The 27881-nt window shown below is 41.8% G+C and overlaps 1 protein-coding gene across 3 annotated transcripts in view; it reads right to left on the bottom strand.

Annotated features, from left to right (window-relative positions):
* Positions 1-27881, bottom strand: part of Gs2 (glutamine synthetase 2) — a 303407-nt gene that overhangs the window by 18992 nt on the left and 256534 nt on the right. For all 3 annotated transcript variants that reach the window (XM_067156487.2, XM_067156489.2, XM_067156488.2), the window contains exons 3-4: positions 19644-19808; positions 3927-4201 (exon numbers count right to left, since the gene is read on the bottom strand). In XM_067156487.2, the coding sequence (XP_067012588.2) occupies positions 3927-4201; positions 19644-19808 (440 nt within the window). The remainder of the gene's footprint in view (positions 1-3926; positions 4202-19643; positions 19809-27881) is intronic.

Raw genomic sequence — 27881 nt, 5'->3', positions numbered from 1 at the left:
CAGACGTAAAGATTGTGGGAGCTTTAATATAATTTGCCTTGGGGGTGGGGGGAGTAGAATAACCCCCACCATATCTCGTGCCTGTCATAGCAGGCGAGTAAAAAGGGCTCCAGGGAGCGTGCGTTGGACACCACGGGGCCTTTAGCTGAGCCCCGGCATTGCTTGTGCCAGGCTCCTCATTTTCATCTGTCCTACCCGACCTCATTTGATCAACTCTCGTATATTTCAGACCCCGGCGGTATTAGGTCACGAGGTCTAGCGGGTGTCTCATTTTCACGTCCGTCGTGGCCCTTGTCTTATTTTGGCCGATACCTTCATTCTTCTAATTGATGGATCCGTTCTATCCCTCCTCTGATTAGTGTTAGAGGATGATTGCCCAGTTGTACGTCCTCTTAAAGCAATATTCACCACTATCACCGCTGTGACAATAATGGTGCGGACTTATTCAGATGTGCTATATTCTAATCAGATAGTGCTGAATTTTCATCGCATGTGTCCTGTTTTGTCCCCTCTTTTAGTCTAGATAATCTTGGAATTTTGTTTTCTGTTTGGAAAATCTGGTCACCCTAGCGTAGACAATTTTACGTGGACAGAAAACAGACACCATAGTAACTGATGGTTCGTCATCTGTCTGTACTAAGTCATCATGGTCTTCCTCTCGTTATTGCAGAACACGGCCTTCTATATATAGTAGGTACAAATGAAGCCGTGTTTTAAACGAGTTTCCATTGTCTTGCACTGGTGTTTCGTCTAGGACACGGCAACGTCCCCGAAGGCAATCAGTCACACTCCACCACCAAGCCTGAGGGCAGTGCCTGCTTCAAACAATATATACACAATATAAAAATTTACCTTATAACAGATGCTGGAAGTAACATCCGTTCTGAGTTTGAGTTTTAGCAGCTTTTGCGTGCAGAAAAAGCCGAAACCCCTACTTGTAGTGCTGATTTTGGGAGAACGATTGTTGAAGATTTGCAGGAATTTCGTCTAGCTTTTTCCCTGTTAAAAAGGTTCGTTTGCGCTTGCGTTTCTTGTTTTCCACTGAGCCAGTAAACCACGAAAGTTCCGAACGAATTAAACACGCACCCGACTAGCCGATTCGTATTTAAAATACACGAAGATACACTGCAGTGGCGGCTGGTGGTTTCTGAAGCTGGGTGTTGCAACAAAATTATCAATGTAACAGTTCTGTAAGTTTATCATAAAAATAACAGCACACACTATTATCGTTAAGTAATATCCGGCTCCACGGCTAAATGGTTAGCGTGCTGGCCTTTTGCCACAGGGGTCCCGGGTTCGATTACCGGCAGGGTCGGGAATTTTAAGCTTCATTAGTTAATTTCGCTGGCACTCGGACTGGGTTTGTGTGTTGTCTTAATCATTTCATCATCATCATCATCATCATCATCAAAACACGCAGGTCACCTACGGGAGTCAAATCATAGGACCTTCACCTGGCAAGCCGAACATGTCCTCGGACACTCCCGGCACTAAAAGCCATACGCCATTTCATTTTATCATTAGGTAATGAATTAAATTCCTATTAAAACTGAAATATAACCGGCAATTAAAACACAGGAAATAAGAGGCTAATTATACAGTATAACTTCAACTGAAAATTTGCCGTCCTGTTTTTCAATGATGCAAAATATTGGTAATAGGTATTGTGGGTATCCGGTATGGCGTACTCTAGTGGCGTGGAAAAGAAATTATCGTTCGAGAGGAGAGGAAGCAGGAATGAAATGAAGTCATCTCCCCGGAGTAGTGCAATCTAACGGGGACATTTGGATCTGTTTCTCGATAGGGGGGTTGCTGGTCTCGAGCAACACCCAAGGACAGACACTGGCGAGCATGCTACCTGAGGCTACACAGGCTTAGGGTCGTCCCTGCTGAACTACACTGCGCCGCGCTGTCCGCTTGGGAGTTGCCGTAGGAAAGCAAACCCCACGAGTTTGATTCAAAGCCGGCAGCGTTTATTGGTCCGTTACGAACCAATATTACATAGATCGACCAATGATAGTTGATTCTAACAAATTTTGGAATATATGTTAGGTTCATAAACTGAAAAATGAAAAGAAAATACGACAAATGAAGAGTAAAATTATTGGAGTTGTCCAACATTGCAACAATACCATGTACCGACCCTGCTGAAATGAAAGAATATTTGCAAATGAACAATCCAGGGCTTCAACCTTCGACTGAGCACTCCTCGATTGAGCACTCGCCCCACGCCGTGGGTGGGTGCGGTAGAATAACACCCACGGTATCCCCTGCTTGTCGTAAGAAGCGACTAAAATTGGCCTCAGGGGCTCTGAACTTTGGAGCTTGGGTTGGCGACCACGGGTTCCTTAGCTGAATCATGGCATTGCTTCTACTTGTACTATGATCCTCACTTTCATCTACCCTATCCGACCTTCCTTGGTCAACTCTTGTTCTTTTCCGACCCCAACGCTATTAGAACATTCGAGTACTTTCATTTTCACGCCCTTCGTGGCCCTTGTCTTCCTTTGGCCGATATCTATATTTTTCGAAGTGTCGGATCTCTTCTATTTTTGCCCCTCTGATTAGTGTTATATAGAGGATGGTTGCCTAGTACAGACCGGATTTCAAGGACAGAACAGGTGCTATCGTGCAACTGTCAGCGAAGAAGGAAACCTCCCCGTCATCGGTCAAGTGTTAAAAATAAAGCCCTGTATTATATACATTGGTATAAGAACAAATGCTCATTTTTCGCGAAAAATAACTAGAGTAATTAGACCTCTACACATCTGTAATCTAGTACAGACACATTCTCTCACTACACGAAGAAAGTACAAAATTTTCGATATGAGCTACCGTTTGATCTTCTAAGCAGAAACATATCCATGACTTTCATATTTTACGTGTAGGAGAGAAAATTGTATTATTATTATTATTATTATTATTATTATTGTGTAATTTTGTACATGGCCCACATGGATGGAAAACTATTCAACCTTAACAGGCTCAAAGGCATCGGTAACATCCAACATGGAGCTTCAGTAAGCAAATAACAATCTTATTATATTTTTACAATGAGAGGAAGAGCTCTAAGCCATTTTGGATTCTTTCGTTGAGGCATATCGCAAATTGGGACTCGAAAGTAAACGTCCAAAAGACAAATTTTACACCAGCCGGATCCTGGAATTTACGCCCAAGCACCTAATATAGGCCTAACAATCAACGGGCAGCCACTTCAGAACGTTGAATGCATCCCACATCTCTCTGCAAAAGCCGATGTTCATGTAGAAGTTCATCACAGTTCTGAAATGTGTTGGAACAGCTTTTCGGAGACTGCGTCAAAGAGTCGTTCAATAATCATGATATCAGTTGCTCTACCAGGCTACTTTTGTACAAATCCGTTGTAGTACTGACCGTCTTATATGGATGCGAGACGTGTTGAGTATAGGTCCCACAAAAATACTTGGCCATCGAAGATGTCTCACAAGTATCTTGAAAATTATCTGGCAGAATATGACCGTTCTGAAGGAAGCTGCAAGTACAAGCAATAAGTGATCTTCGCCCAACATCAGTTACGGTGGGTTGGCCAATCATCGCATCCCAAACAGAGTACTTTATTCTGAATGGAGGCCAGAGAACGAGGTATAAAGACGGCATCAAAGCCACCCTACTTAGAAGTGCGCGCTCTGGAACATTCGGCCTGGATAAACGCCGTCCAAGGATGAATGGTTTTTGAACGGAACAACGCAATTGAAGAAAACATAGGGATGTCCTGAGGAGGAATGACTAACTACCAGCAGGCTCCTCAACATAGGTGTGTCACCATTGTGGTAGAGTATGGACTGATCAGTAGGAAGACTTGTCACACTCTCGCGAGTGTGATTGCCGATGATTGTGAGGATGATGGTACATGATCGTTGGGTGCAATAAAAGTTATTATTCCTCACCTGTGCAGGCATGACCTCAGCATTCGTTCCAGCGATGTCGATACCAGCATAAAGACAAGCTCTGTAGTGCGCCTCGACGATCTCCCGCGCGTACACCCTGTCTGCTCCCACACCACAATAGTACGGTCCCTGAGGGCCTGGGAAGCCATTGGTGGGCCACCCGAATGGCCGGTTGTCCATATCTAAAAGCGTGTACTCCTGCTCGATACCAAACCACGGCTTGTGCTCGGCGGCGCGCTCCATAGCTTCCGCACACACGCGTCTCTTGTTGGACTCTGAAACAAATATTCACAATATATCAGTAAAATGACTGCTGGCCAGTGAAATAACCTGACTAGAAATTTACTTCGTCTGTAACTGAGGTTTATCAATCAATAAAAGGTAATGCAGCATAAATAAAATTAGGATATATGTGAAAAAGAAAACATTTAATAGAATATTATACCTGAAAATCATTTAATTATAAACAGAGTAATGTTTCGTTCTTGAAAAACCATCAGATTCCATCAAACCACACTTCTTTTTTTTTTTACGTAGAATATGCCTTTGGGTCATCTGAGAATTTGTGTTACGAAAGTGTAACCTAGCAACCACGCAGGCTGTGATTTAAGGTACAGATGGATGGTAAGTCAATGTTACCTAGCAACCGTGTGATGTAAGGTACGGATGAGATTGTCAGACAATGTTACCTAGCAACCGTGTGATGTAAGGTACGGATGGATGCTCAGACAATGTTACCTAGCAACCGTGTGATGTAAGGTACGGATGAGATTGTCAGACAATGTTACCTAGCAACCGTGTGATGTAAGGTACGGATGGATGCTCAGACAATGTTACCTAGCAACCGTGTGATGTAAGGTACGGATGGATGGTCAGACAATGTTACCTAGCAACCGTGTGATGTAATGTACGGATGGATTGTCAGACAATGTTACCTAGTAACCGTGTGATGTAAGGTACGGATGGATGGTCAGACAATGTTACCTAGTAACCGTGTGATGTAATGTACGGATGGATTGTTAGACAATGTTACCTAGTAACCGTGTGATGTAAGGTACGGATGGATGGTCAGACAATGTTACCTAGCAACCGTGTGATGTAAGGTACGGATGGATGGTCAGACAATGTTACCTAGTAACCGTGCAGGCTGTGTCTTATGACTGAAATTAGCAGCCTTTGATGGATGGCCATGACCGAGGGACATATTTATAATCATTTAATTTTCGGAATGGAAAAAGTGGTTTCTTTTTTTAGTGTATATATTTGTTACAGTATTTAATATGTTGTGAACCAGAATTAAGACAACATACTGTATGTCGTAAATCGTCCATTTTTATTCTCCTGACCAGCGTGTTACAAGCAATGGAGAACCGAATACGATATCACCGTAGAGTATCAACCGTACGGCAGCTAGTTATTTTTTTAATTTATTCAATTGACCTTTGTTGGTACAACATTTGGTCATCCTCCATGTACAAGGAACACTCACAACACACATACAAAAAATAAATTGTCAGTGCAAAGGACATATAAGAATGAAAACCAAATTGCCACAGTCTTCAAGTAGAGAACGCTACACTGAATCTCTTCCGGAAGAAGAGTGGGAGAACGTAAAAAAAAAGAACATAAAACACTACAGAACACTGGTAACAATGCGAAGAGCACAAAGTCAAATTCTTATTTCCGCGATTCTCAAAAAGTCCATCACAGCATTGAGAACTGAATTGTTTTCACCGTGCAACACCAATGCAGCGCTGGTCGGGAACGGCACTTGTAGATCAGATAATTCAGATAAAAGGCGGCTTCGAGAAACTTCATAAAAGCCACACTTAAACAAAATGTGGTTGAGATCTCCATCCTCCGCATACTGACATCGACAGCGCGGTGAAGCCAAAACTCCTATGCGATGGAGAGGTGAAGGGAATGAGCCGCATTCGGATGACTGATACCGTTAGACCTCGTAACCGATGAAACTTATAATACCATAGCTTAGGAGGGATGTTGGGTTGTACGAGAGCATAAGCTTTATCTGTATGCAGTTGAGATGTTTCCCATGTCGTAGACCATTTGTGACGAATTTGTTGTTGAATAGTGGGAATAAAATCCATCCTTGAGAGTTGCAGCGCTGTAAATACCCCTTCCGATGCACCACGTTTGGCTAGTACGTCAGCTTTTTCATTGGCGAAAATTCCACTATGCCCTTTGACCCAAAGAAATGCTATGGAGCAACCTGAAGAGTAGATGTCAAAAGCTCGCTCCGCGATGTCATACAAGTAACCATGCGTTTGGAGATTCCACTTAAGATTTTGTCATTTCTTGATAACACTTTGGGAGTCCGTACTGATGAGAGCGGAATCGAATCGCTTGTTTTCACAAAAACGAAGTGCAGCACATATAGCTAAAATTTCCGCTGAATAAATAGAGGTTTCGGGAGGCAGTTTGAAGCTACTATTCTCCCGTTTGTTGGCAGTAATATGCATATCCCGCCGAGTCTGCGAATTTGGAACCATCCGTGAAGATATAAGTACTATTGGGCCACATGGAGCGAATCAAAGCCGGAATGTAGCTCTGTGTATAAGCTTTTGTGGTGAGATATCTAGGTAGATAGTATATCGGCAGTCGATATAAAGAACACTGAAAGCTGGCTTCAAATCCGGGCATGGTTCGTCTTTTCAGAGTTAGTGCGAAAATCCTTTTCAGTTCGTTGTAGCAGCGTAACAGAAGCTGCGAGCGTCGTCCGTGTCTCTCCTCGATAACGGTCAATCGTTGAAGTGCAGTAAGAATGGGGTGCTGTGAAATAGCAGAACGTTGTAACAGAAATTTCTTGCCTATCATTTCTCGGCGCATTTGCAAAGATAATTCTCCAGATTCTATTAAGAGAGCATTCGTTGGTGTGGATCTCGTAACACTCATAAACAGATTCGGATCGCCCGAAATTGTATTGTGTCCGAGTTTCTTCGTGACGTACGCAGGAGCATTCCTATACAAAAAAAACCCACCCATAATCAATCGTGGAGCGTGTCATAGAACGATACAGAGTCAAGTATAACAGGATCAGCTCCCCACCAGTACGGGTCACAAAGCGGAGAATATTAATCGCTCGTTCAATTTTTGGAAGAAGGTGAGCAATATGGCAACTCCAGTTTAGTCGACTATCAAAGTGCATACGCAATAGACGTAATTATGATTTCACTGGAAATGTGAATGGTCCTAAATGGGAAACACCAAGCTGAGGTAAAGTCCTCTTCCGGATAAAAGTCACGACAGTAGAATTCGATGGAGACAATTCAAAACCATTTTTTTTTACAAGCGAATGGACCACTAAGGATCACGCTACAACTTCCATTTCTTTCTCTTCATGTGGAGTTTTCTCTGTCTCCAATACTCCTTCATGCGTTCGCTGGCCTGCTTCCGTTGTTCATCTGTCTAGGCTCTTCCGGTCTTCCTAGTTCTTCCTGCGGCTTGAACACCTTCCAAATTCTTCAGTGTGTTCCTAAACGTATTCTTTTCTAACAGCTGGTCTTCCAAGATGCTTAACCTTTCAATATCCTTCTTCGTTTCCTTAATCCATACTGTAGTGGTCTTTTTTCTCCAGAAGTAATCAACTATCTGTTTGGTAAGTCTGTTTGCGTTCATTCTGTATGGATGTCCAAGAAACGCCAGCCTCCTTTTCTTCATCGTCTCAGATTCTTTCCACCTTCTGGTAAACTTCTTTGTTACTCCGAAGTTTCCATCCGCTTTCAGTTTGGACAGCTCCCATAATTTTTCTGAGGATTCTTCTTTCCAGGACCTCTAGCTTCTCCAGCTTGTAGTTCATGGACAGGCATTCACTGGCATACAGGCATTCTGCTTTGACCACGGTGTTGTAATGTTTTAATTTGGAATTCCAAGATAAGCACTTCTTATTGTAGATGTTTTTTGTGAAGCCATATGCTCTCTCCATTTTTGAGATCCGATCTTCCACTGCAGCTTTTTCTAGTCCATTCTCCTGTATCGTCTCACCAAGGTACTTGAACTTCTTGACCCTTTCTATCCGTCCTATCTCTGTTTCCAAGAATTTTGGTCCATCTTTGATGTTCGTCATGAATTTGGTCTTTTCTACTGAGATCCTCAGTCCTGTTTGGCTGGCGATTCTTTCCAAGAGGTTAATCTGGATGGTTGCGACCTCTGGACTTTCTGATAGTACAGCAAAGTCGCCAGCAAAAGCCAAGCAGTTGACTTTAATCCCACCTGATTTCCTCCCTAGACAGATCGAGATTATCCCTTGATGTTCAAGTTCTGAGTTCCATATTCTCACTATCTTTTCTAGGACACATTTGAATAGGTGTGGGGATAGTCCATCCCCTTGCCTCACGCCTGTCTTGATTTCAAATGATTGTGAGAGATGCCCGAATAATTTTACCTTGGAGGTTGTGCCTGTTAGGGTCTCTTTGATTATATTTGCCAGTTTGGTTTTGACTCCAAATTCCCTAATGATCTTATCCAAAGTCTCTCTGTCCACCGAATCGAAGGCTTTTTTGAAGTCTATAAACGACGCCACAATTTTCTTACCACTCAAGATTCTGTGGCGAAGTATTGACTTCAGGTTGAATATTTGTTCAATATAGGAGCGGCCTTTCCTAAACCCTGCTTGGTATTCCCCTAGTTGTTGGTCCAGATTACCTTCTATTCTATTAAGAAGCAGTTTTGAGAGAATTTTATAGGCGATCGGGAGGAGGGACACGCCTCTATAGTTGTTGACATCCTGCTTGTCCCCTTTCTTATGCAGCGGATGGATAAGTGCTGTTTTCCATTCTTCTGGGATTGTCTCCTTCTCCCAGATTTCCTTGATGATTTGGTGAAGATCATCTAAGATTTCCGGTTCTGCCCATTTCAACATTTCTGCCGCTATTGAGTCCTCTCCACTTGCCCTGTTGTTTGAGGTTTTCAAGAGCTTCCTTGACTTCATCCTTTGTTGGTGGTTCGTCATTTTCTGAGTTCTCTGGTATGTCTGGAAATTCTAGTTTAGAGGTTGGGGAAGGACAATTCAAGAGAGTGTGGAAGTATCTGGCTAATATCTCACAGTTTTCTTTGTTGTTCAGTCCGATTTTACCCTGTTCGTTTCTGAAGCTCAAACTTGGCGCTTGGTATCCTTTGAGTTTTCTCTTGAAGGTCTGATAAAAGTCTCTGGAATTGTTCTTGACAAAGTTGGTCTGGATCTCTTCCAGTTGAGCTTTTTCAAATGATCGTTTAGTCCTTCGAAATATCCTGGATGTTTCTTTCCTCTGTTGCCTGAATCAACCATTATTATGCAACCATTTTGCCAGATCGCAGGCCACATAATGTAAACGAAGAGATGTATCCTCTAAGCTAGAGGAACTAGTGTAAATACATACATCGTCCGCGTATTGTAAAACGTGAATCGAGGGGCTGAACAGATGCTCAAGATCAGCAGTATAAATCGTATACAAAAGCGGGCTGAGCATAGCACCCTGTCGGAGACCTTTACACACGCGACGAGGATGTAAACAACTGTATCCATCTCGTACGTAGATATATCGTTCTTGTAACAATATCTGAAGACCTTATATAAAAGCTGGAGGGATATGGAATGTCTGAAGCTTACTGAAGAGAACCGGTATATTGACGTTATCATAAGCTGAGCTGATATCAAGTGAAAGAGCCGTAAGATATCCATTAATCGCAAAATCATGTTCTATTGCACAAGATGGTCCAATGTTCCTCTCCCACGGCGGAATCCATACTGCGACTGAGGAAGCAGCTGCTGGTGTTCTAACCACCCAAGGTAGTTAGAGTATTCTATGTACCTTGCTAACCACCACTGAAGTCGTGTTTTCACCATCCTTTCCCGAGTCTTTACCACACACGAGGAAAGAGCTATTGTTCTATAAGAAGAAGGCTCACTAGGGTCCTTTCCAGGCTTCAGAATAGGGATGACAATATGAGTAATCCAACCCAAAAGGTAATGAGTAATCCAGTCCAAAGGTAATTCTTCCTGTGTCCAAATGTTGTTAAAATGTCTGGTAATGTGACGTACTCTCTCTTGTCCACAGATGAGTGACAAAATGTGACGTGGCAGGTCACCTTAAATAAATATCATCTCATTGTTTCTCCATCAAACAATATCCCATGGGCGCCAGCCTTCAAGCTTATGGCTTGAACAAGATAGTTGATGATTAATAATAATAATAATAATAATAATAATACGTAATGAGACTAAAAACTTCCAGGGGTAGGGTGATGGAACACTAACTTGGAAGTTGAGGATCATTAATAAGTCTAATAAGAATTTCCGAAAATACAAATTAAAACAATTATTTATTAGGATGAAACACGTATGTACGTCTCGAATGACACCCTGTCGAGTTATGGCGTGAGGGAAAGAAAGAAAGTAGAATTAACGAACCAGTTTGCTGCTTGTGCTGAAATAAATTCAATTTTAAGACGATTATTTCCCGATGGAAGAAATATCTTCGACGTTGAGATGGACACTCCCGATAAATAATTTTACTAAACGCCAGTCTGGATGCAATAATCCGGCTCTTTCAGAAGTTTTGGAGAACGGGCACAATACCACTCGAATGGCATAAAAAGGAAACGAGAATATCGTTGACAATTACAGCGGCATATCGATAGTGACTGCTGCATATAAGATTATTTCTTAAACATTCCTAAGGATCGAATCTCATCTTGACAAACAGATTGGCGAGTACCAGGCTGGTTTCAGTTTCCCGCTCGGAACAAAATATTTTTCTTTTTCTACCGCTTTTTCCCCCCCACACATGTGGGGTTGCGGGTGCGAACTGCATTGTAGATCTGGATTTCACCCTGTTTTACAGCCGTATGCCCTTCCTAACGCCAACCCTATATTGAGGTATGTAATCACTATTGCGTGTTTCTGTGGTGACTGATAGTGTGGTGTGGTCTGAATATGATGATGAGTGTGTTGAAACCAACAAAAAGATCCAGTCCCCAAGCCAGAAGAATTATTCAGAAGCGATTAAAATCCCCGAATCGGCCGGGAATCTAACCCGAAACCCTCTGAACCAAAGGGCAGTACGCTGACCATTCTTTGAGAACGTGTTCGCATATTCTATTGACACAGTACTTAGCTTCCATTCCCCGTCCGAGTGGCGCTAACCTCCCCATACCTCCACAACCTATCGTCCACACTGAAAGAACCGTTTAGATTTTCCTATGAATCCCCAGCTCATTAGATGATATTTAAGTCATACATCCCCTAAAGCTATTACTGTCCCATTAGATCCTTAATTATGAAATTTAACTGAATACGTCCGTTATTTTTCTCGTTATTAGAATACAGACACGCAACCATATGCTCGAGGCATTTGTATAAATAAAGTCGTTAACTCTTGAGTTACATAACATTATTTATACATAACATTAAAAATAGGTATCTAATATTTTCATTAAGAAACAACTTGTGGAATTACGAAACAGAACGGCATATTATCATAGACCTGTCTGCTGTTAAATTAAATCGATCGTGCGTCGTCACGGTGTCACCTCTGTCCCCCGAATCAGTGCTTCCAAGTCCTCAGTTCGCAGGTTTCAAACCCGGCAGAGGTAGTCTGATTTTTGAAGAGCGGATTTATACGTACAGCTTGATGAATCGAGTTCATTTCTATTCTGAGTACCCTTCTGCAATTGTTACCAACAGATTGTACCAGTGACCATTCTTGTCACTTTCTTTTCTGTTAATTCTAACTTATCCATAAGATATCCTAAGTTCACCCAGCTTTCACTCCCATAAAGCAAACTTGTCTGAAAACAGACCGATGTAAAGATAGTTCCGTCCGGGAGCCGACTTCTTTCTTGCAAAATATCGTTGATCGAAACTGCGAGATCATTGCATTAGCTTTACTGCACCTTGATTCAATCTCATGTACTGTAATAATTTGATGAATACTAAATAAATAATAATAATAATAATAATAAAATATAAATAATTAATATTACTCAAAAGCTTAATAAAATTAATAAACATAATTACTTTAATAAAAAGTTAACCGAACTGTCCGTGGTATGGGCGCCAGAGTTCACCAGAATGGATCCCTCGAATTTAGATAAGAGCATGATAAACTTTATATTCCAGGGCGTGTACATATGCTGCGTCCTGGTACATAACACTGATTCTAAAATAGCTAACTATATTCTTAACAAAATCCGTGCATGAGCACCTCATCAACATACAACATTATACATATAATACACACACAAAAGATTGCTGGAAGACTCCATATTTTCAACAACAATAACAATAATGAAAATCGTGGGAAAACGAAAGCGAGAACTAAGCTACTATTTGTAGATAGTCCGATGAACAATGTACATGTGTGAAGATAAATACCCTTCACTGTCTCTATATCAATTCGACTTACCGATTCTCATAATCGGCAGTTATCACATCACACAGATACTGTACCTTGTAATACTGTGTTCACATATTTTAACACTTGTTGTAAAGATATATACACACGTCTGTCGATCCTCAACATAAATTATGGAAAGTCTGGGATAGCTTTCACCAACATATAATGCCAGACCTCCACAAGTACTACAATACTTAATGCGCAAGCACTCTCCACATCATCCACTTTCCACGAACATAACAAGACTACGCTCCACGAACGTTTGAAGTCCAGTCCATTGCAGCCGTGTCACTCTAGTACCGTGTATCAGCACCACTTCCTTCCCGTACAGTGTGTCAGTTGTCGTTCCTTCATAGAGTGTTACTGCTTGTAGTTGTTGTAGTTTTCCTTCTCCTTCCTTTACAATGCCCCCTGGTTGCCGCCGTGTGAACAACCTTTATAGACATCAACATCCCCCTCCTCTCAGATGATACGGCTGGATTGGTGCTTGCCAGCCAATCATGAGTGAACCTCTTGTCAAAACCATGCCCTGAACTTCTCCTTTCTCCCAAGAGATAAACAAACTGGGGTTTATTACATGAGTCAACGAACTTGCCTAATACAACAACAAGCTCATCTCATCAGGCTGGGATATATACATGACTCATGGAATATCCCGACACAAGTACATCACAAACAAACACTGGGGTAGCCACATGAGTCATCCAAATTACCAGAGTTATTAAAGCAATGTTTTCCCACTCGTGCAAAACAAATTACTCATTCCTACATATGTGGATGTCTTCCAGCTTACAAATATAAATGGCAAAATATACAAATGAAATAATAATAATAATAATAATAATAATAATAATAATAATAATAAATCGAATACTGACAATAATATCTCTTACTTCTACATATAGTGCGAGGGTGTAATATATGTACTATCACATTACTATAGTAGCATCCTGGAAGAACACTTGAAATAATATGCCAGTTTTATTTTATTTTATCGCCAACCTGACCTCTATTTGCTCTGATGGGATTCGACCTCCCTCAAACGGTAAATGACCCAACACTTATTCCACAAACCCACGTTGTCCATTCGTACAGGCCCTCCAGAAACCATACACAATGTACAGTCATTCAAAACCCGAATGAGCCCATGGTCCTCTCCGGCACAGAGGCGCAGAGGTTCTGTGCCCCGTCCATCAGTCCGACTCGGCTCGGTTCGGACAAGCTTTTTGTCTCGGGGCGACTCGGCTAAGCTCGGCTCAACTCTCCTCGGATGGTGGAGCGTTGCAGAGCAAGTGAGGAAGGGACAGACAGAAGGAGAGAGCGAGACAGGCGTAGAGGAGTGGGGGTCTGCACTCTGGTCAACCTTGCGAAGTCTTTTGCACCTTGCGCCGCGCAATGCACCGGTGCATGCACCATGGGAGGCGCTGCTATAAAATGTTGGACACCATGCAAATATTTTAACGCTCTTTTCACTGAAGTAATGTAATTGCAAACTTACTATAAACAGTGTGTGATGAAGTGGTCAGTAGACACAGAACATTAACTTGTACAGTCTTCCATTACTCTTGTTTGTTTTAGTACAAGATGAATCAGAAGAGCACATCGTTTACTCTATTTGGGTTAAGCGATCTCCTTTTTGCACTTATTTGGTTACCAGCTAAACTGAAATTTCTTTCACTTGCCGGATTGGAGGCTGGAATAGGCAATTCTTGACACAGCTGTAAAGATTATCGTGTAAACCAGCCGCTGGGACTTTGCCAAAACATTTATCAACAGTGTGCTCATTCTTTTCTTAGAGCAACTATACATTACCACAATTTCACCATCGTTTTCAGCATTATCCTACTTGGCACGACGTGTTTACCTCACCGTATGACGCGTCGCCTCAGTATGTAACTACATGTTATTAGAACAGACTTACTGACATGTGATCTGTCGTTGCTTATCGCTAGAGACCATTTTGCTCTGCAACTGCCAGGTACATCCGCAGCGCTTTGCTTCAAAATCAGACTTAGACAAAGGACTATCGACCATCACTTTCTTGGTGTTAAAAGGGTGGCCTAACGTCGAGAAAATAAGGGGTAATAGACTCACCCGCTATTTTGTATATACTAGCTGTAATACGCGTCGTTGATGGGAATATAGGTATTTAAAAACTACACTTTAGTCGCCTTCCGCTAAATTGCCATTTCATCCAGAGCGAATAAAGTTATTTATAGCCTAGACTGCAGTGCTTTATTCCCAGACTTTACATACTGATTTTCATTAAATTCTCCTCAGCCATCTTCTCGTAATGCCCGTACACATACATTACATATATAAATGACGGAAAATTAATAAGTGCTTTCCTTGTTACGCTGTAGACATGGCTGGTACAGAAATACATTTTTTTAAATTCTGAGCAATGTACGGACAAACCTCTTACTTATATATACACAGTACAAATAGAATGGTCGGAAACAACGGGAAAAGAGTATGCGAGCTTAGAGAGTTGTTCATGCCGATAAATAATTGGAAAAATCAGTGGCGTATACTGAGGGCTACTAAGGCTATCGATGAAGCCCAAACCTCAAATGAGAACAATGGAAATCTAAAGCATACTATACCTAATGTAAGCATCTGACACATTATTCCATTTAGAAAACTTTAAAACAATAAGAAAAAACGTCGCACGTATTTCCGAGAGCAAGGCTTCGGAGACGGATCTTGCAGCCCAGTCTCTCCGTCCTTCTCCCCTTCGACCCACCTCACGCGGCTTGCTGATGGATCTCAGATTAAGTGCGGTGACCAGGGAGATGGGTGTGCTAGGCTTCGCTCCCTCAGATCTGACAGTCGTACATACTTCACCTCATACTCATAGATAACAGAGTGCTGATATTTCACTCCCTTTTACTGCTCCATCCTTGTAGGAAGACACTGCCGGGCTGCTGTTATAGGAGTAATATAGTTGTCTTTTTATTGATAGATCTACTAAAATGAAATGCAATCTTTCAGGTTTAGTGTTCTGTTTCGTTGGTTGGAATCGAACCCGTGATCATGGATCGGACAGCACCACTGATCTCCCGGCGAAGCTAATAAACCAGTTAACGGTTGTCGTTGTGCATGGCATCTGTATAGGCTTGGTGATGACGTGATAAACACCCAGTCAAGAAGCCAGGGGAATTGACAGTACGAGGGGGTTGATTCTGAGAATTGAGCGGGGCTATCGGACCAAAGGCACGCATTCTATCCATTTAGCCGCAAAGCTAAGGACTTTAATTTGCTAAACCTCAGACTACCATCTCCACTGATCAGGTGTTGATTATTGACAGTAGTAGAGGCCAGGGCAGTAGCTTGTAAAGTAGCCTTGATAACACAGCAGGCTACTCCGTTTGCTACTGACTGCAGGTCAAAACGATTAAGGTTTGACGTTCTCTAAATTAACAACCGAAAAGGGGTAACCTAAGTCTAGTGGTAGCCTACGTCTTGGTCCCAGACAGACAGACAGACAGACAGACAGACAGACAGACAAACAGACAGACCACGCGTCTCAACGGATATGTGGGCGGAGCCCAGATCCTTTGAGCGAATTTAGCCCATCGACCTTACTTCTTGAGTGCTGCTTTCGACAAATAGGATACGGACAGAATGGTTGTAGGGGGTGGTGCTACCTTGTGAGATATCGAGCTTGCACCCTGAGAGGTGAAAAGTGGCCTTTGGTCGCTATGATGGGCCCAAGGGTGTCCTAATGTCCCGTTAAGGGATATGTGATGTCGATTTCGTGATAGCTCAAAGCAGTGGCGGGTGAGGCAAAGAGGTGAAGCAGGTGATGGCCAAGTCCAATGTTGCTTAACTAATCGTGGACTAGTGGGGTAATAGATATTCAAAAGGGAGGATGATGAGTGAGCTGGCAGGGCAAATGCCATGAGGGTGGATTTCTTGGTGCTTTCTTTCTTGGGGGGATTAGCGGATAATAAGCTGTTTATCTGGCATGGCGGGAGGTACAAGGGTAACTTGGGGGGATAATAGGTTTAGTATTAGTCTGAGAAGAGAGGGAGAGTCCAGACTGAGTTGTTGGGAGGGGGCGATGGGGGGAAATTTACTGGTAGGAAGTGGGATGTTGAGATGTAGGAGTAGGGGAAGTTGACTGCGTGAGTTGAGGTGCTTGGCGTTCTTGTAATGGGCTCTAATTTTCTGATGAATGGGCAGCCGGGAAACGAAGCGGCGTGACTACCGTCGCAGTTGGCGCACTTCGCATGGTCCCTAGGTACCGTACGGTCGGAGTGGCGGTGGGGAGCACCACACCTGTGCAGCGGGTGACATCCTTGCTTGTGGCAGCGGTGTGGTTCAATTTTAGGCAATTGCAGCATTGGATTACAAGTGAGGGGATCCCAGCATACGCCACTGGGAAAAATTAGCTGCTTAAGTCAGCCAATCAGATCGCCTCACGGGCTAATTTCAATGGGCTTTGTGAGGTGGCGCTGCTAAATCTTCACGTGACTTAAGACCGGCTTGATAGCACCAATCGAAAAAGGCTTGCGTTGCAATGCGAGTCCAAATCCACAGCACGCATGCTACATGTCAGCTTAATGAACATTTTCGTAATTTACCGATCACCTAGAACCTACAGATTCCGAGAAGATCAGTATGGCACGATCCTGCCAGCTCTGAGGTTCGTGTTCGAATCCCTCTGCTGGCGAACATTTTTCTTCTTCCTGACCCGGGGTTAAGTCACGTGGAGATATAGCAACACCGTCTCGCAAAGCCCATTTGAATTCGCCCACGAAGCTATCTGATTGGCTAAATTCAGCAGCTGATAAAACAAGGGTTCAATACGTCGAATCATTAAAATAAAATTATCAGTATGACCAACCAAGACCGACTCCAATCCTCAGATCTTAATGCTACTCTCGATCGTTCCAAGACGGCGAATCGAGTACTCGGACATGCTGAAAACGTGGGTTCGTCGATTTCATATGCATTCTGCGTAATTTCACGAAAGTTTACTTTAAATACGTATTAGTTTCTTTATAGAATATAATTGTGCGAGTGTATTGACAATATACGCAGTAATGTGGGAATGTGAAAGCCTCCGTGGCTCTGGCGGCAGCGCGCCGGCCTCTCACCGCTGCGTTCCGTGGTTAAAATCCCGGTAATTTAATGCGAGATTTGTACTGGACAAAGCGGAGGCGGGACAGGTTTTCCCCCGTTATCTTTCATTCCAGCGATACTCCCCAATATCATTTCATTTCATCATTGCCCTAGAGGAGCACGACAGACTTCGGCAGCCGGCACAATTCCTATCCTCATCGCTAGATGGCGGCTTTCTTCATTCCATTCCTGACCCGGTCGAATGATTTTGAAACATGCTGTAGATTTTCAATGTCAGAATGTGTGTTTTGATCGTGCTGTAAACTGGGTTTAAGTCTAACTACGGCAATGTCTCTCATACAACTATTAAAGTTTTCTAAGGAACAAAACATTAAGAGAAAAGTATATTAGGAATATATACATCGTGACTATTTTGAAGTAGTGCGCATGCGTTAGGGGAGGCTTAATTGTAATTCTAAATGGTGAACATATTCGTATTCCACGAAAAGAAATCATTTAGATAGATGATAATCGATATGGAGATGTTCCGTTAGAGTATGTGCTTCGAAGTATCGAGTGATTTAGATGCAAGTGTATTCTATAATAATCTGTGCTGGCCTGAGGAAATGTTTGGCTGGATCTTGGAGTGTAACAAAACCTATAGGTGTGATAGATGGAGCAATCAGTACACTATTATACAGAATAAATACTGACTTTGAGGGATTAGCCGAGTTTTAACGCAGGTTGATTTATGCTAAGGTTATTTGTTATCAAGCCAGACTACACCAAACTTAAGCTCGTTCGTGTAGGTTAAGGACATCAATGTTTAGAGTCAATCGAGTTTTCGCGCTCCTGCCATATGTTTAGTGTCTGAACGTCGTCATTGTGCGAGATGATGCTATGCCATACAATCACCAGGGCCGTTAATTAGGTTCGCGTAATTATTTCGGGTGTACTTTCCTTTCATTGGATGCTTACTGTTCAAACGTTGCTGCCTCGCTACCAGGAACGACTGTGCTTTGCTCACTCTCGCGGAGGACGTATCCGGGCGGTGCACAAGACTGCCAACCCGTTCACTTACCAACTAAGCCCCCACGTCGGAGTGCGAAGCATGGACATCATTGGTCTGGATAGGTTAGGGTAGGGTCTGGACAACAGCAGTGATATGGGGACAAGCACAGGGGGTCTGTGGGCCTAGGCTCCCAGGTTAAAGCCGTAGGCCTCTAGCTTCCTGTGGGAACTTCAATTGGCCTGGACTGGTATAGTGCATTCAATGTAGGCTAGTAGTGGAAAAGTGAATTAAAAGTTCCTTCCGTATTTTTTCCGTGATAGAGATTGCAGCGCATTTTAGTAAGTTCCATATCACATTATTCCAGTTCTTTATTCTACACGGTTTCCTTCACATGTTCCATTTACTTGTGCTTTTCTTCTGGCTGGATTGGTAACGGAATTTAATTACCACGATTGACGGGAATTACGTCACATAGCTATATACGCCGGCCAATAGGAATGCAGGTATCTACTTCAGCAATGAAAATGGCGTGTAATGTTTTTCATTAGGTTACAAAAGTAAATGTACTTCTGGGGGCGGGACGGTGGGTTCCTGGGCATCGCAATGGACACAACTCTCCTCTCACACTCATTCCAAGTAGGATTTCATTAACTACTTATTGTCACCACTTCGAAACTAAGGCAACAAGTGAAGTTTCATAGTACTCATGACAGTGAATAAATTGAGGAGTTTCGCACCTAAACATTCAAAATGATGTTTTAAATATCACTGAAAAAACTTTATCATGTATTTCCATCCATCCAGCGAAGTGTAATGTAAGATAAAACTTTATCCGAGTAAGTGAAATGTCTAAATAATAAGCTGCTTGCTCTCTTTTGCTGTGGGGCTGTCCATCTATTCTAGTAGAATATTTGTTATTCTAGCTGATGCATGTGATGGGAAGTTGTTCGCCAAGGGTTTTCATGTCTTCAACAGTGATTTTTCCCCGTGATGTTACATTCATCATGTTAAATTACCGCAGTTATTATTATATGTAGGTGATATTTTCGTGTTGGCCAATATCAGCAGTCCGACTACTATGGCCGCCAAATTTGTTTAATGTTACGGTGTGAGTATTGGAGTCTGTCTTGGACCAACCCTCTGAACGCACATATTGCTGGTTCAAAATGTTTTCGACCACCCTGTATAGTTTGTAAATTTGGAACCATCTTACTCTTGTAGTAATTCCCATATGATGCTCACCTGTAGGCTCCTTGTTGTACTTGTAGGTCTCGCACAAGACGAGCGAGCTTTGTTTGCCCGGCCGGAAGGGGTCATTGTAAACAGCTACAGGATGCAAGTAGATGTCTGAGTTGGCTCCTTCCGACTGGTACGTTGAGCTGCCATCGTAATTCCATATGGGGTAATCTAGAAAGAGCAGAAACATTACCATCAGAAACACGTCTTACAGTTGTCAGATTAGAACAAGGGATAAACATCTTGAACTGAAAAGAAACCCCTATTCATCTGTGTAGATTTATATATAAATCAAATAGTACAGTAGAACGAAGAATTATCTACAATCTGTATAAAAATCAGTCTGCAGTGATAAGAATCGAGGGCTTTGAAAAAGAAGCAGCAATCCAGAAAGGAGTGAGGCAAGACTGCAGTTTGTCCCCTCTCCTTTTCAATGTTTACATAGAACAGGCAGTAAAGGAAATCAAAGAGAAATTTGGAAAGGGAACCACAGTCCAAGGAGAGGAAATCAAAACCTTGAGATTTGCGGATGATATTGTTATTTTATCTGAGACTGCAGAAGATCTCGACAAGTTGCTGAATGGTATGGATGAAGTCTTGGGTAAGGAGTACAAGATGAAAATAAATAAGTCCAAAACAAAAGTAATGGAGTGCAGTCGAACGAAGGCAGGTGATGTAGGAAATATTAGATTGGGAAATGAAGTCTTAAAGGAAGTAGATGAATATTGTTACTTGGGTAGTAAAATAACTGACGATAGCAGAAGTAAGGAGGACATAAAATGCAGACTAGCACAAGCAAGGAAGAGCTTTCTTAAGAAAAGAAATTTGCTCACTTCAAACATTGATATCGGAATTAGAAAGATGTTTTTGAAGACTTTCGTGTGGAGCGTGGCATTGTATGGAAGTGAAACATGGACGATAACTAGCTCAGAAAGAAAGAGAATAGAAGCTTTTGAAATGTGGTTTACAGAAGAATGCTGAAGGTGAGATGGATAGATCGAATTACGAATGAAGAGATACTGAGTCGAATTGGTGAGAGGAGATCAATTTGGCTAAATTTGACGAGAAGAAGAGATAGAATGATAGGACACATCTTAAGACACCCAGGACTTGTTCCGTTGGTTTTTGAAGGAAGTGTAGGTGGCAAGAACGGTAGGGGTAGACCAAGGTATGAATATGACAAGCAGATTAGAGCAGATGTAGGATGCAGCAGTTAAGTAGAAATGAAAAGGTTAGCACAGGATAGGGTGGCATGGAGAGCTGCGTCAAACCAGTCTTATGGACTGATGACTCAAACACACGCACACACATACACACACGGTACAAGAGCAATATCGCCACCCTATTAATGGCTCATCACTGCAGCCAACTTTGCCAGTTAAATATTAAAATCACCATAACTAGGGCCCGGATGTTTATGACCTAAAAAATTTTAAAATATGACGTCAAAATTTGTTGGGAGCATTTTCGAAGTCTTCGAAATCTTGCCGCTGTTTAAATTAACTTTTTAAAATCTAGCTCATTCAGTAATTATAAATAAGTAATAATAGTAATTCTTATTATAATACGGTATTTTGAATTGATCTGATTACTCATTCCAGAGATAACTCTCGACTCTGCACAGAATGAAATGTCACAGTTTGATGGGAGATCAGAAAGAATTTCAATAGTAAACCAAATACGTCTTAAAGTTTTAAAATACGAAGGATCTTCTATTTTCACGCAACATTGTCTTGTAACGGAAAAAAGACCGCTCAACGTCGCAGGATGTTATTGGGGCATATTTGAAACACGTCAAATCATTAGAGTTCAATTGAGGCTCATCTTTCTGTCTCTTTCTATACAGCTTAACCTTCCAATTCACATAAATATATATTTGTCTGTCTGTTAGGTCATCAGCCCAGAGGCTGGTTGGATCCTCAAATAGCACCACCAAAGGCTACGCAGTTATAGGGAAACTGCAAAAACCAATGGCAGAGCCCAAATGAGGCGTACTAGGCAAGATGAGGAGTGAGGTAGTTTGCCATTGCTTTCCTCACTGGACCAGAAGGTGCCACTGAAGCACGACCGATCCTATGAGCAACACCTTTCATAACACTCAGACACTAGTTGTGTTCAGCACCACCCATACCCCAGCAGCTTCCATATTGTCACAGCCATGGATGAGACTGGGACTTCGGTGGAAGCTACACTTTGCTCTGGCCTGTATATATATTTATAAGAAATATAATTGTAAATAATTACAGACAACCATTAGAAGATGTGAAAATCTGTCTTTGAGACGACTGCAAGCAGGTATGTGAAAATGGAATAAAAAGATACACATTTGAAAAGAATACGAAACTTCACGGGGAAATATGACCGTAATGTGAAGAATTACCGTAAAATGACAAAGAACGTTAAAAATGCCAAAACATGGCTTTATATGACCCATGAAAATTGCATAATTTTAGTCACTCTAGGTAAAATCATGCTTAACTTGTATTTTCCATGGGAAGAATATAAAGAAAAAATATCACATGTCAAACACCCGGGCCTTAACCATAACAAACCAACCTCAATGTAGGTACCAATAACAGAGGTTTCCTTAGCCAAGTAAATGATAAAAGTTAAGATGTAATCAGAGCCGTATTTGGGCATGGGCCTTATGGGCCGGCAAAAATGAAGACTTCGAACAGTTTGAAAACTAGTTTTTAGAATGCGCGCACTTTCGTAGTATTCAAAAGCGAAAGATCCCGACATGAATAACTGAATTTTCGTTCTACTTATATGAAAGCTGTCTCTAATAATACACCGCAATGTTGAAACACAGCCCCCCTAGGTTCTGCGTACGGGTATCAAGGAGACTTCGGGCTGCAAACTTAGTCAAGCGGGCGGTGACTCAACGCCACTTAGAGACAATCCAGAACACCAATAGTTCAGAAGTTTGTGAAAGCCACTTTCATTCATTGTTTGAGAGTTTGATTAAGTGTTTTTCGTGTTACGTACACAACATGGATGGTCGGAAACGATTACGGTAAGAGGCACAAATTATTAGACCGAGCTCGATAGCTGCAATCGCGTAAGTGCGGCCAGTGTCCAGTATTCGGGAGATAGTGGGTTCGAACCCCACTGTCGGCAGCCCTCAAGATGGTTTTCCGTGCTTTCCCCATTTTCACACCAGGCAAATGCTGGGGCTGTACCTTAATTAAGGCCACGGCCGCTTCCTTCCCACTCCTAGCCCTTTCCTGTCCCATCGTCGCAATAAGACCTATCTGTGTTGGTGCGACGTAGAGCAACTTGCAAATATATATATTAGATTTGCAGAAGAGAAGATGAGAGAAAGTGAATTCTCATGTAATGACGAAAATAAAAATGACTAACTGCACAGAAAACTTTGATGAGTGTACGCCCATTTTTAGTTGGTTCATGGGTCTGCTGTTGGAATTGTAAGTGAAAATCTTGAAGACGATCTAGTATTTTAAAACCAAATGATTACCCTTACTTCTGGCTTTTGAATAATGTTACCGGAGACTACTATGCCAGAAGTTGACTGAAGCAGAATCAGGATATTTTCTGTAATTCTGTGCGGATGTATCGAGACAATTAGAGATTTCTGCCGCCAAAAGTGCTGTTTGAAAGAAAGCTTTAAATGAAGGCATTATTAAACTTGAACATCTGGTTTATTATTGCAGCCAACAATCTGTTCTTGCGCTCCTTGCACACTTCTGGAGGGACATCCCAATGTGCAACTGGCTTTAATGATTGGAAGCACGGAAATCAGGGGTTAATGGAACATGAGAATTTCCACTCTCATTGTGATTACGTGGTAATACAGTGCAAGACAGACTCCAGTCCTCAGACTTTGATGCTACTATCGATCGTTCAAAGATGGCGAATCGAGTAGCCGGAATTGTTGGAAATATGGGTTTGTTTTGGTTTGTTGTTATCGCATGTAGTCGGTGCACTTTTATTAAATTTGACGATAAATGTTAGTTTCTTTGTAGAATATAAATGTGCGAGTGACTCAAGTCGGTTAAGGCGCTGGCCTTCTGATCCCAAGTTGGGAGATTCGATCCTGGCTCAGTCCGGTAGTATTTGAAGGTGCTCAAATACGACAGCCTCGTGTCGGTAGATTTACTGGCACGTAAAGGAACTACTGCAGGACTAAATTTCGGCATTTCGACGTTTCCGAAACCCGTAAAAAATGTAGTTAGTGGGACGTAAAGCCAATAACATTATTTCGGGTGTACTTCCCATTCATTAGGTGGTGAATTTAAGAAATTACCCACCACTTCAAAACTAAGGCAACAAGTTATGTTTCACAGTTCTCATGAGAGCGAATAAATCGAGGAATTTTGCACTTTAATTTATTTTGAAACATCAGAATGATATTAGAAATAACCTGTTAACAGTTTTATCATGTATTTTCATCTATCCAGTGAAGTGAAATCTAAGAGAAAACGTTATTTGACGAATTGAAATGTCTAAATAGTCAGCTTTTGGTCTCTTCTAGTAGAATATATGTAGTGCGTACTTGTTGGCGAAGCGTTTTCATACGTGTAAAAGTGATTTTCCGTACGATGTTACATGTATCATATTAAATTATCGCCGTTTATATAATGTACGTGATATTTTCGTGTTAGCCAATACCAGCAATGCGGCAACTTCGGCCGCCATGTTTTTTTAATATTACGGTCTGAGGATTGGAGTCGGTCTTGTACAGTGGAACCTCGATATCTCGAATCAGATCGGGAGCTAAATTTTATTTCGATTTATCGAAATTTCGAGATATAGACAATACCGTATAGCAAGGGTTTCTAATTAGTAACGGCTCAAAGGCCATATTGGAAACAGTCATGTTCGCGGGCCGCCAATTTTCGCAGAATTCTGCATATAGTAGGCCTACAGAAGTACCATTAAGAAATAATAATATGCATAACTCAATTGAAATAAAGGTCTGATAATTTTAATTACTTAGGTAAAACATTATTTTACAATTGCATAAAAGAGTGAAATTTGGAGCCGAGCTAAGTGGCTCAGATGGTTGAGGCGCCGGCCTTCTGAAGTTGGTAGGTTCGATGTTAGATCATTCACAAGGTGCTCAAATACGTCAGCCTCGTGTCGATTGATTTACTGGCACGTAAAAGGACTCCTGCGTGACAAAATTCCGGCACCTCGGCGTCTCCGAAAAACATCAAAAGTAGCTAGTGGGAGGTAAAAAACAACCATTATTATTTGAAATTTTGGATTTTAACTTTTTAAATGAAAAATAATCAATTCAGATCAAGTGAATTTAAAAAAAAGAGGAAATCATATTACAGAATGAACTAGTTCGGACTTGGGTCTGTAAATATAAAAATTAGTACATTTTGAACAACCTATAACATATTTTCTAACTATCCTTCACATTATTTATTAAAATGCTCTCGCGGGTGCATTATATGGCCTCGCGGGCCGCCATTTGGAAACCTCTGATATATAGCGTATAATTGAACCATGTGTATCTACGGTCTTATACTGAATACAATCGTCTTTGCAGTATTTAAAAACATACTAACAAACTCGTATTATACGGCATCGCTTTAATTATAACCCTTATTACAGTGACATTTTAGAATACGGTACATACAGTAGTGAAACAAACATACCTCCGTTAACACTTTTGGAAAAAAAATAGTTTGTCTTATTTTTTACAGTTACCTTCTTTTCTTGCACATACTTTTCAACAACATTTATTGCTGTGAGAAGCACTTGTCATTTATATTCGACTGACTCTTGTATGTAGGTTCCAAACCACGCAGCCAAGATTCGTAAATGGAGCTTGTCATCCACGATTTCTGGGGTAATGAATTCACACGCGAAGAAACAACGAGGCTTCGCCTTTTTCGGATCACTACAAGTTTTAGTTTTTCGGGTTCAAGTTTCCGTCATATTAGTTTCCAGAATCACTGTAATCCTTTTACTTATTAACTGTTCCTCACAAATTACAAATGGGTTGTTGCACGGTCAAAGTTGTACAAAATTCGAGTTAAGAGGTTTTTTTTAATTTTTTTTATTCGAGGGAGGGAATGTTTGCTTCGAGAAAATCGTGTAGCCTTCTACTATTACTTCATTTATTATATAAAAATAACTTAGTAACTGCAATTTTGTGTTAACAACTTTAAGGAAGAGGCCGCAAAATTACTTGGGGCCCAGAGGCGTTGCAGTAGTTGAATTCGAGATATTTGTTGTCAAGCTCAATGAGGAATTAAACTAAATAAACACACTCCTCGCCTTCACTCAATTGAATGTTTATATATTTATTTCTTCATTTTGATAGACATTACTATAAGCGTACTCTTGGGAAGAGGGATACGACTTAAACGATGCAATTTATTTCAGTAATACTAGTATGATTCTCAAAAGTTTCAGCAATTACTTAAATGTCTTTCCGTTCTTTTGCATGAATGTTTTCTTCTCTCAACTAAAAATTGGACGAAATAAGACCGTATTTATAAAATGCTGCATTCGTCATTTCATATTAAATGCATTGTTTGAACATGCCACAATTCTACTTTCCTCGTGTTATCCAAATAGATTTACAATCCTAAAGAAAAAGAATGTCCTTTACTTATACCGGCAGGTGCAACACTGAAGTGGCGGTACGTAGTATACGAGATGAGCGGCAAGTAGGGCCCCTAAACTGTATGGTTAGTGACACTGAGTCGTACCAAAAAGTTATAAAATCACTACCTCACTATTAATAGGGAAGAAAAAGTACAGTTGTTCTCTTAGTTCATTCGCTTACATGATGAGTAGTATACGTCCGGTACCAACATAGAGGTATTCAATCAATCAATCAATCATCAATAATCTGCATTTGGGGCTGCAGGAAATGTACGAAAGGTTGGCTTGTCGAGATTTATGATGATGATGATGATGATGCTTGTTTCAAGGGGCCTGACATCGAGGTTATCGGCGCCTAATGGTACGAAATGAAATGTCAACAAAAAGTTCAAAATCATCCACTGGCCAAATGTCATGAATAATGAATGAACATGAACCCATTAAAAAAAAAAAAACAGTGGACCCGGCTCAAAAAAAGATCATAAAAAAGAGTATTACTGACCAAGGGACCACTTATAAAGCACAATCCTGAATCGAGGATGCTTGATGTCTAAAGGGATCCAAAATCCAGGTCTAAAGCCCCTCAGAATGGTACTTATCGCTACCAAAGTAGAACCATGGTATTTGTCATGTTGGGGTACTAATCAAAAGTAGCGAAGACTCACGGTGGTCCACACATGATGGTACTACTCACAAGTACATCGTACAGGGAACGCAGACCTATGGTGTTTCTCACACAATGGCGTCACTCATAGCCAACGCAAACCGATCAGGTTCCTCACCTAGGTGTACTAGTCACGGGTGCCGGTATTCCCGTGGAGTTCCTCACATAATGAGTACTAATCACAGGCAACGCAGACCCACGGTGTCGCTCATATAGCGGTACAACTCACAGGCAACGCCCAGACCCGCGGTGTTGCTCACATGGGTACGACTCACGGGTACTGGAAACCCACAGGCGAACCAACTCACTGCTTATACTAATCACAAACCTATTTTGTACCTAATATAGTGGTACTACTTGCAAGTGAAGGCGACCCATGGTGTTCCCCGCGTGATGGTACTAATCAAAAGTAGTTTCATGGATCTAAGACAATCATCCCTTGGTCGCCCCTTTTAATCGCCTCTCACGACAGGCAGGGGATACCGTGGGTGTATTTTTCGTCTGCGTCCCCCACCCACAGCGGGTGTAGAGAGAGAAAAAGAAGAAAGAAGGGATCCGTTACTTCGAAAAAGTAAGTAACGGACGATGAAAGGCAAGGGCCACGAAGGGCGTGAAAATGGAAGACTCCCTAGGCCTCGAATGCTCTAATATCGTCGGGGTCGGAAAAGAACAAGAGTTGACCAAGGGAGCTCGGACAGGATAGAGGAAAGTGAGGAGCCTGGCACAAGTGGAAGCAATGCCACGACTCAGCTAAGGGCCCCGTGGTCGGCATTCCACACTCTCAAGTTAAAAGCCCCTTGGGCCCCTTTTAGTCGCCTCTTACGGGAGGCAGGGGATACCGCGGGTGTATTCTACATGTGCGTCCCCCACCCGCAGGGGGTGTCGAGATTCCTAGAGTATACCCGAGTGTCAACAAAAAGTGGGTACTACGGAAAATTATCCGCACTGCCAAACAGTTTGGATCCGCCAAGACACTACTTCGCGGATATCAG

Source organism: Anabrus simplex, chromosome 12 (genome assembly GCF_040414725.1).
Source record: "Anabrus simplex isolate iqAnaSimp1 chromosome 12, ASM4041472v1, whole genome shotgun sequence".
Taxonomy (NCBI): domain Eukaryota; kingdom Metazoa; phylum Arthropoda; class Insecta; order Orthoptera; family Tettigoniidae; genus Anabrus; species Anabrus simplex.
This window is presented reverse-complemented; position numbering and strand designations above follow the sequence as displayed.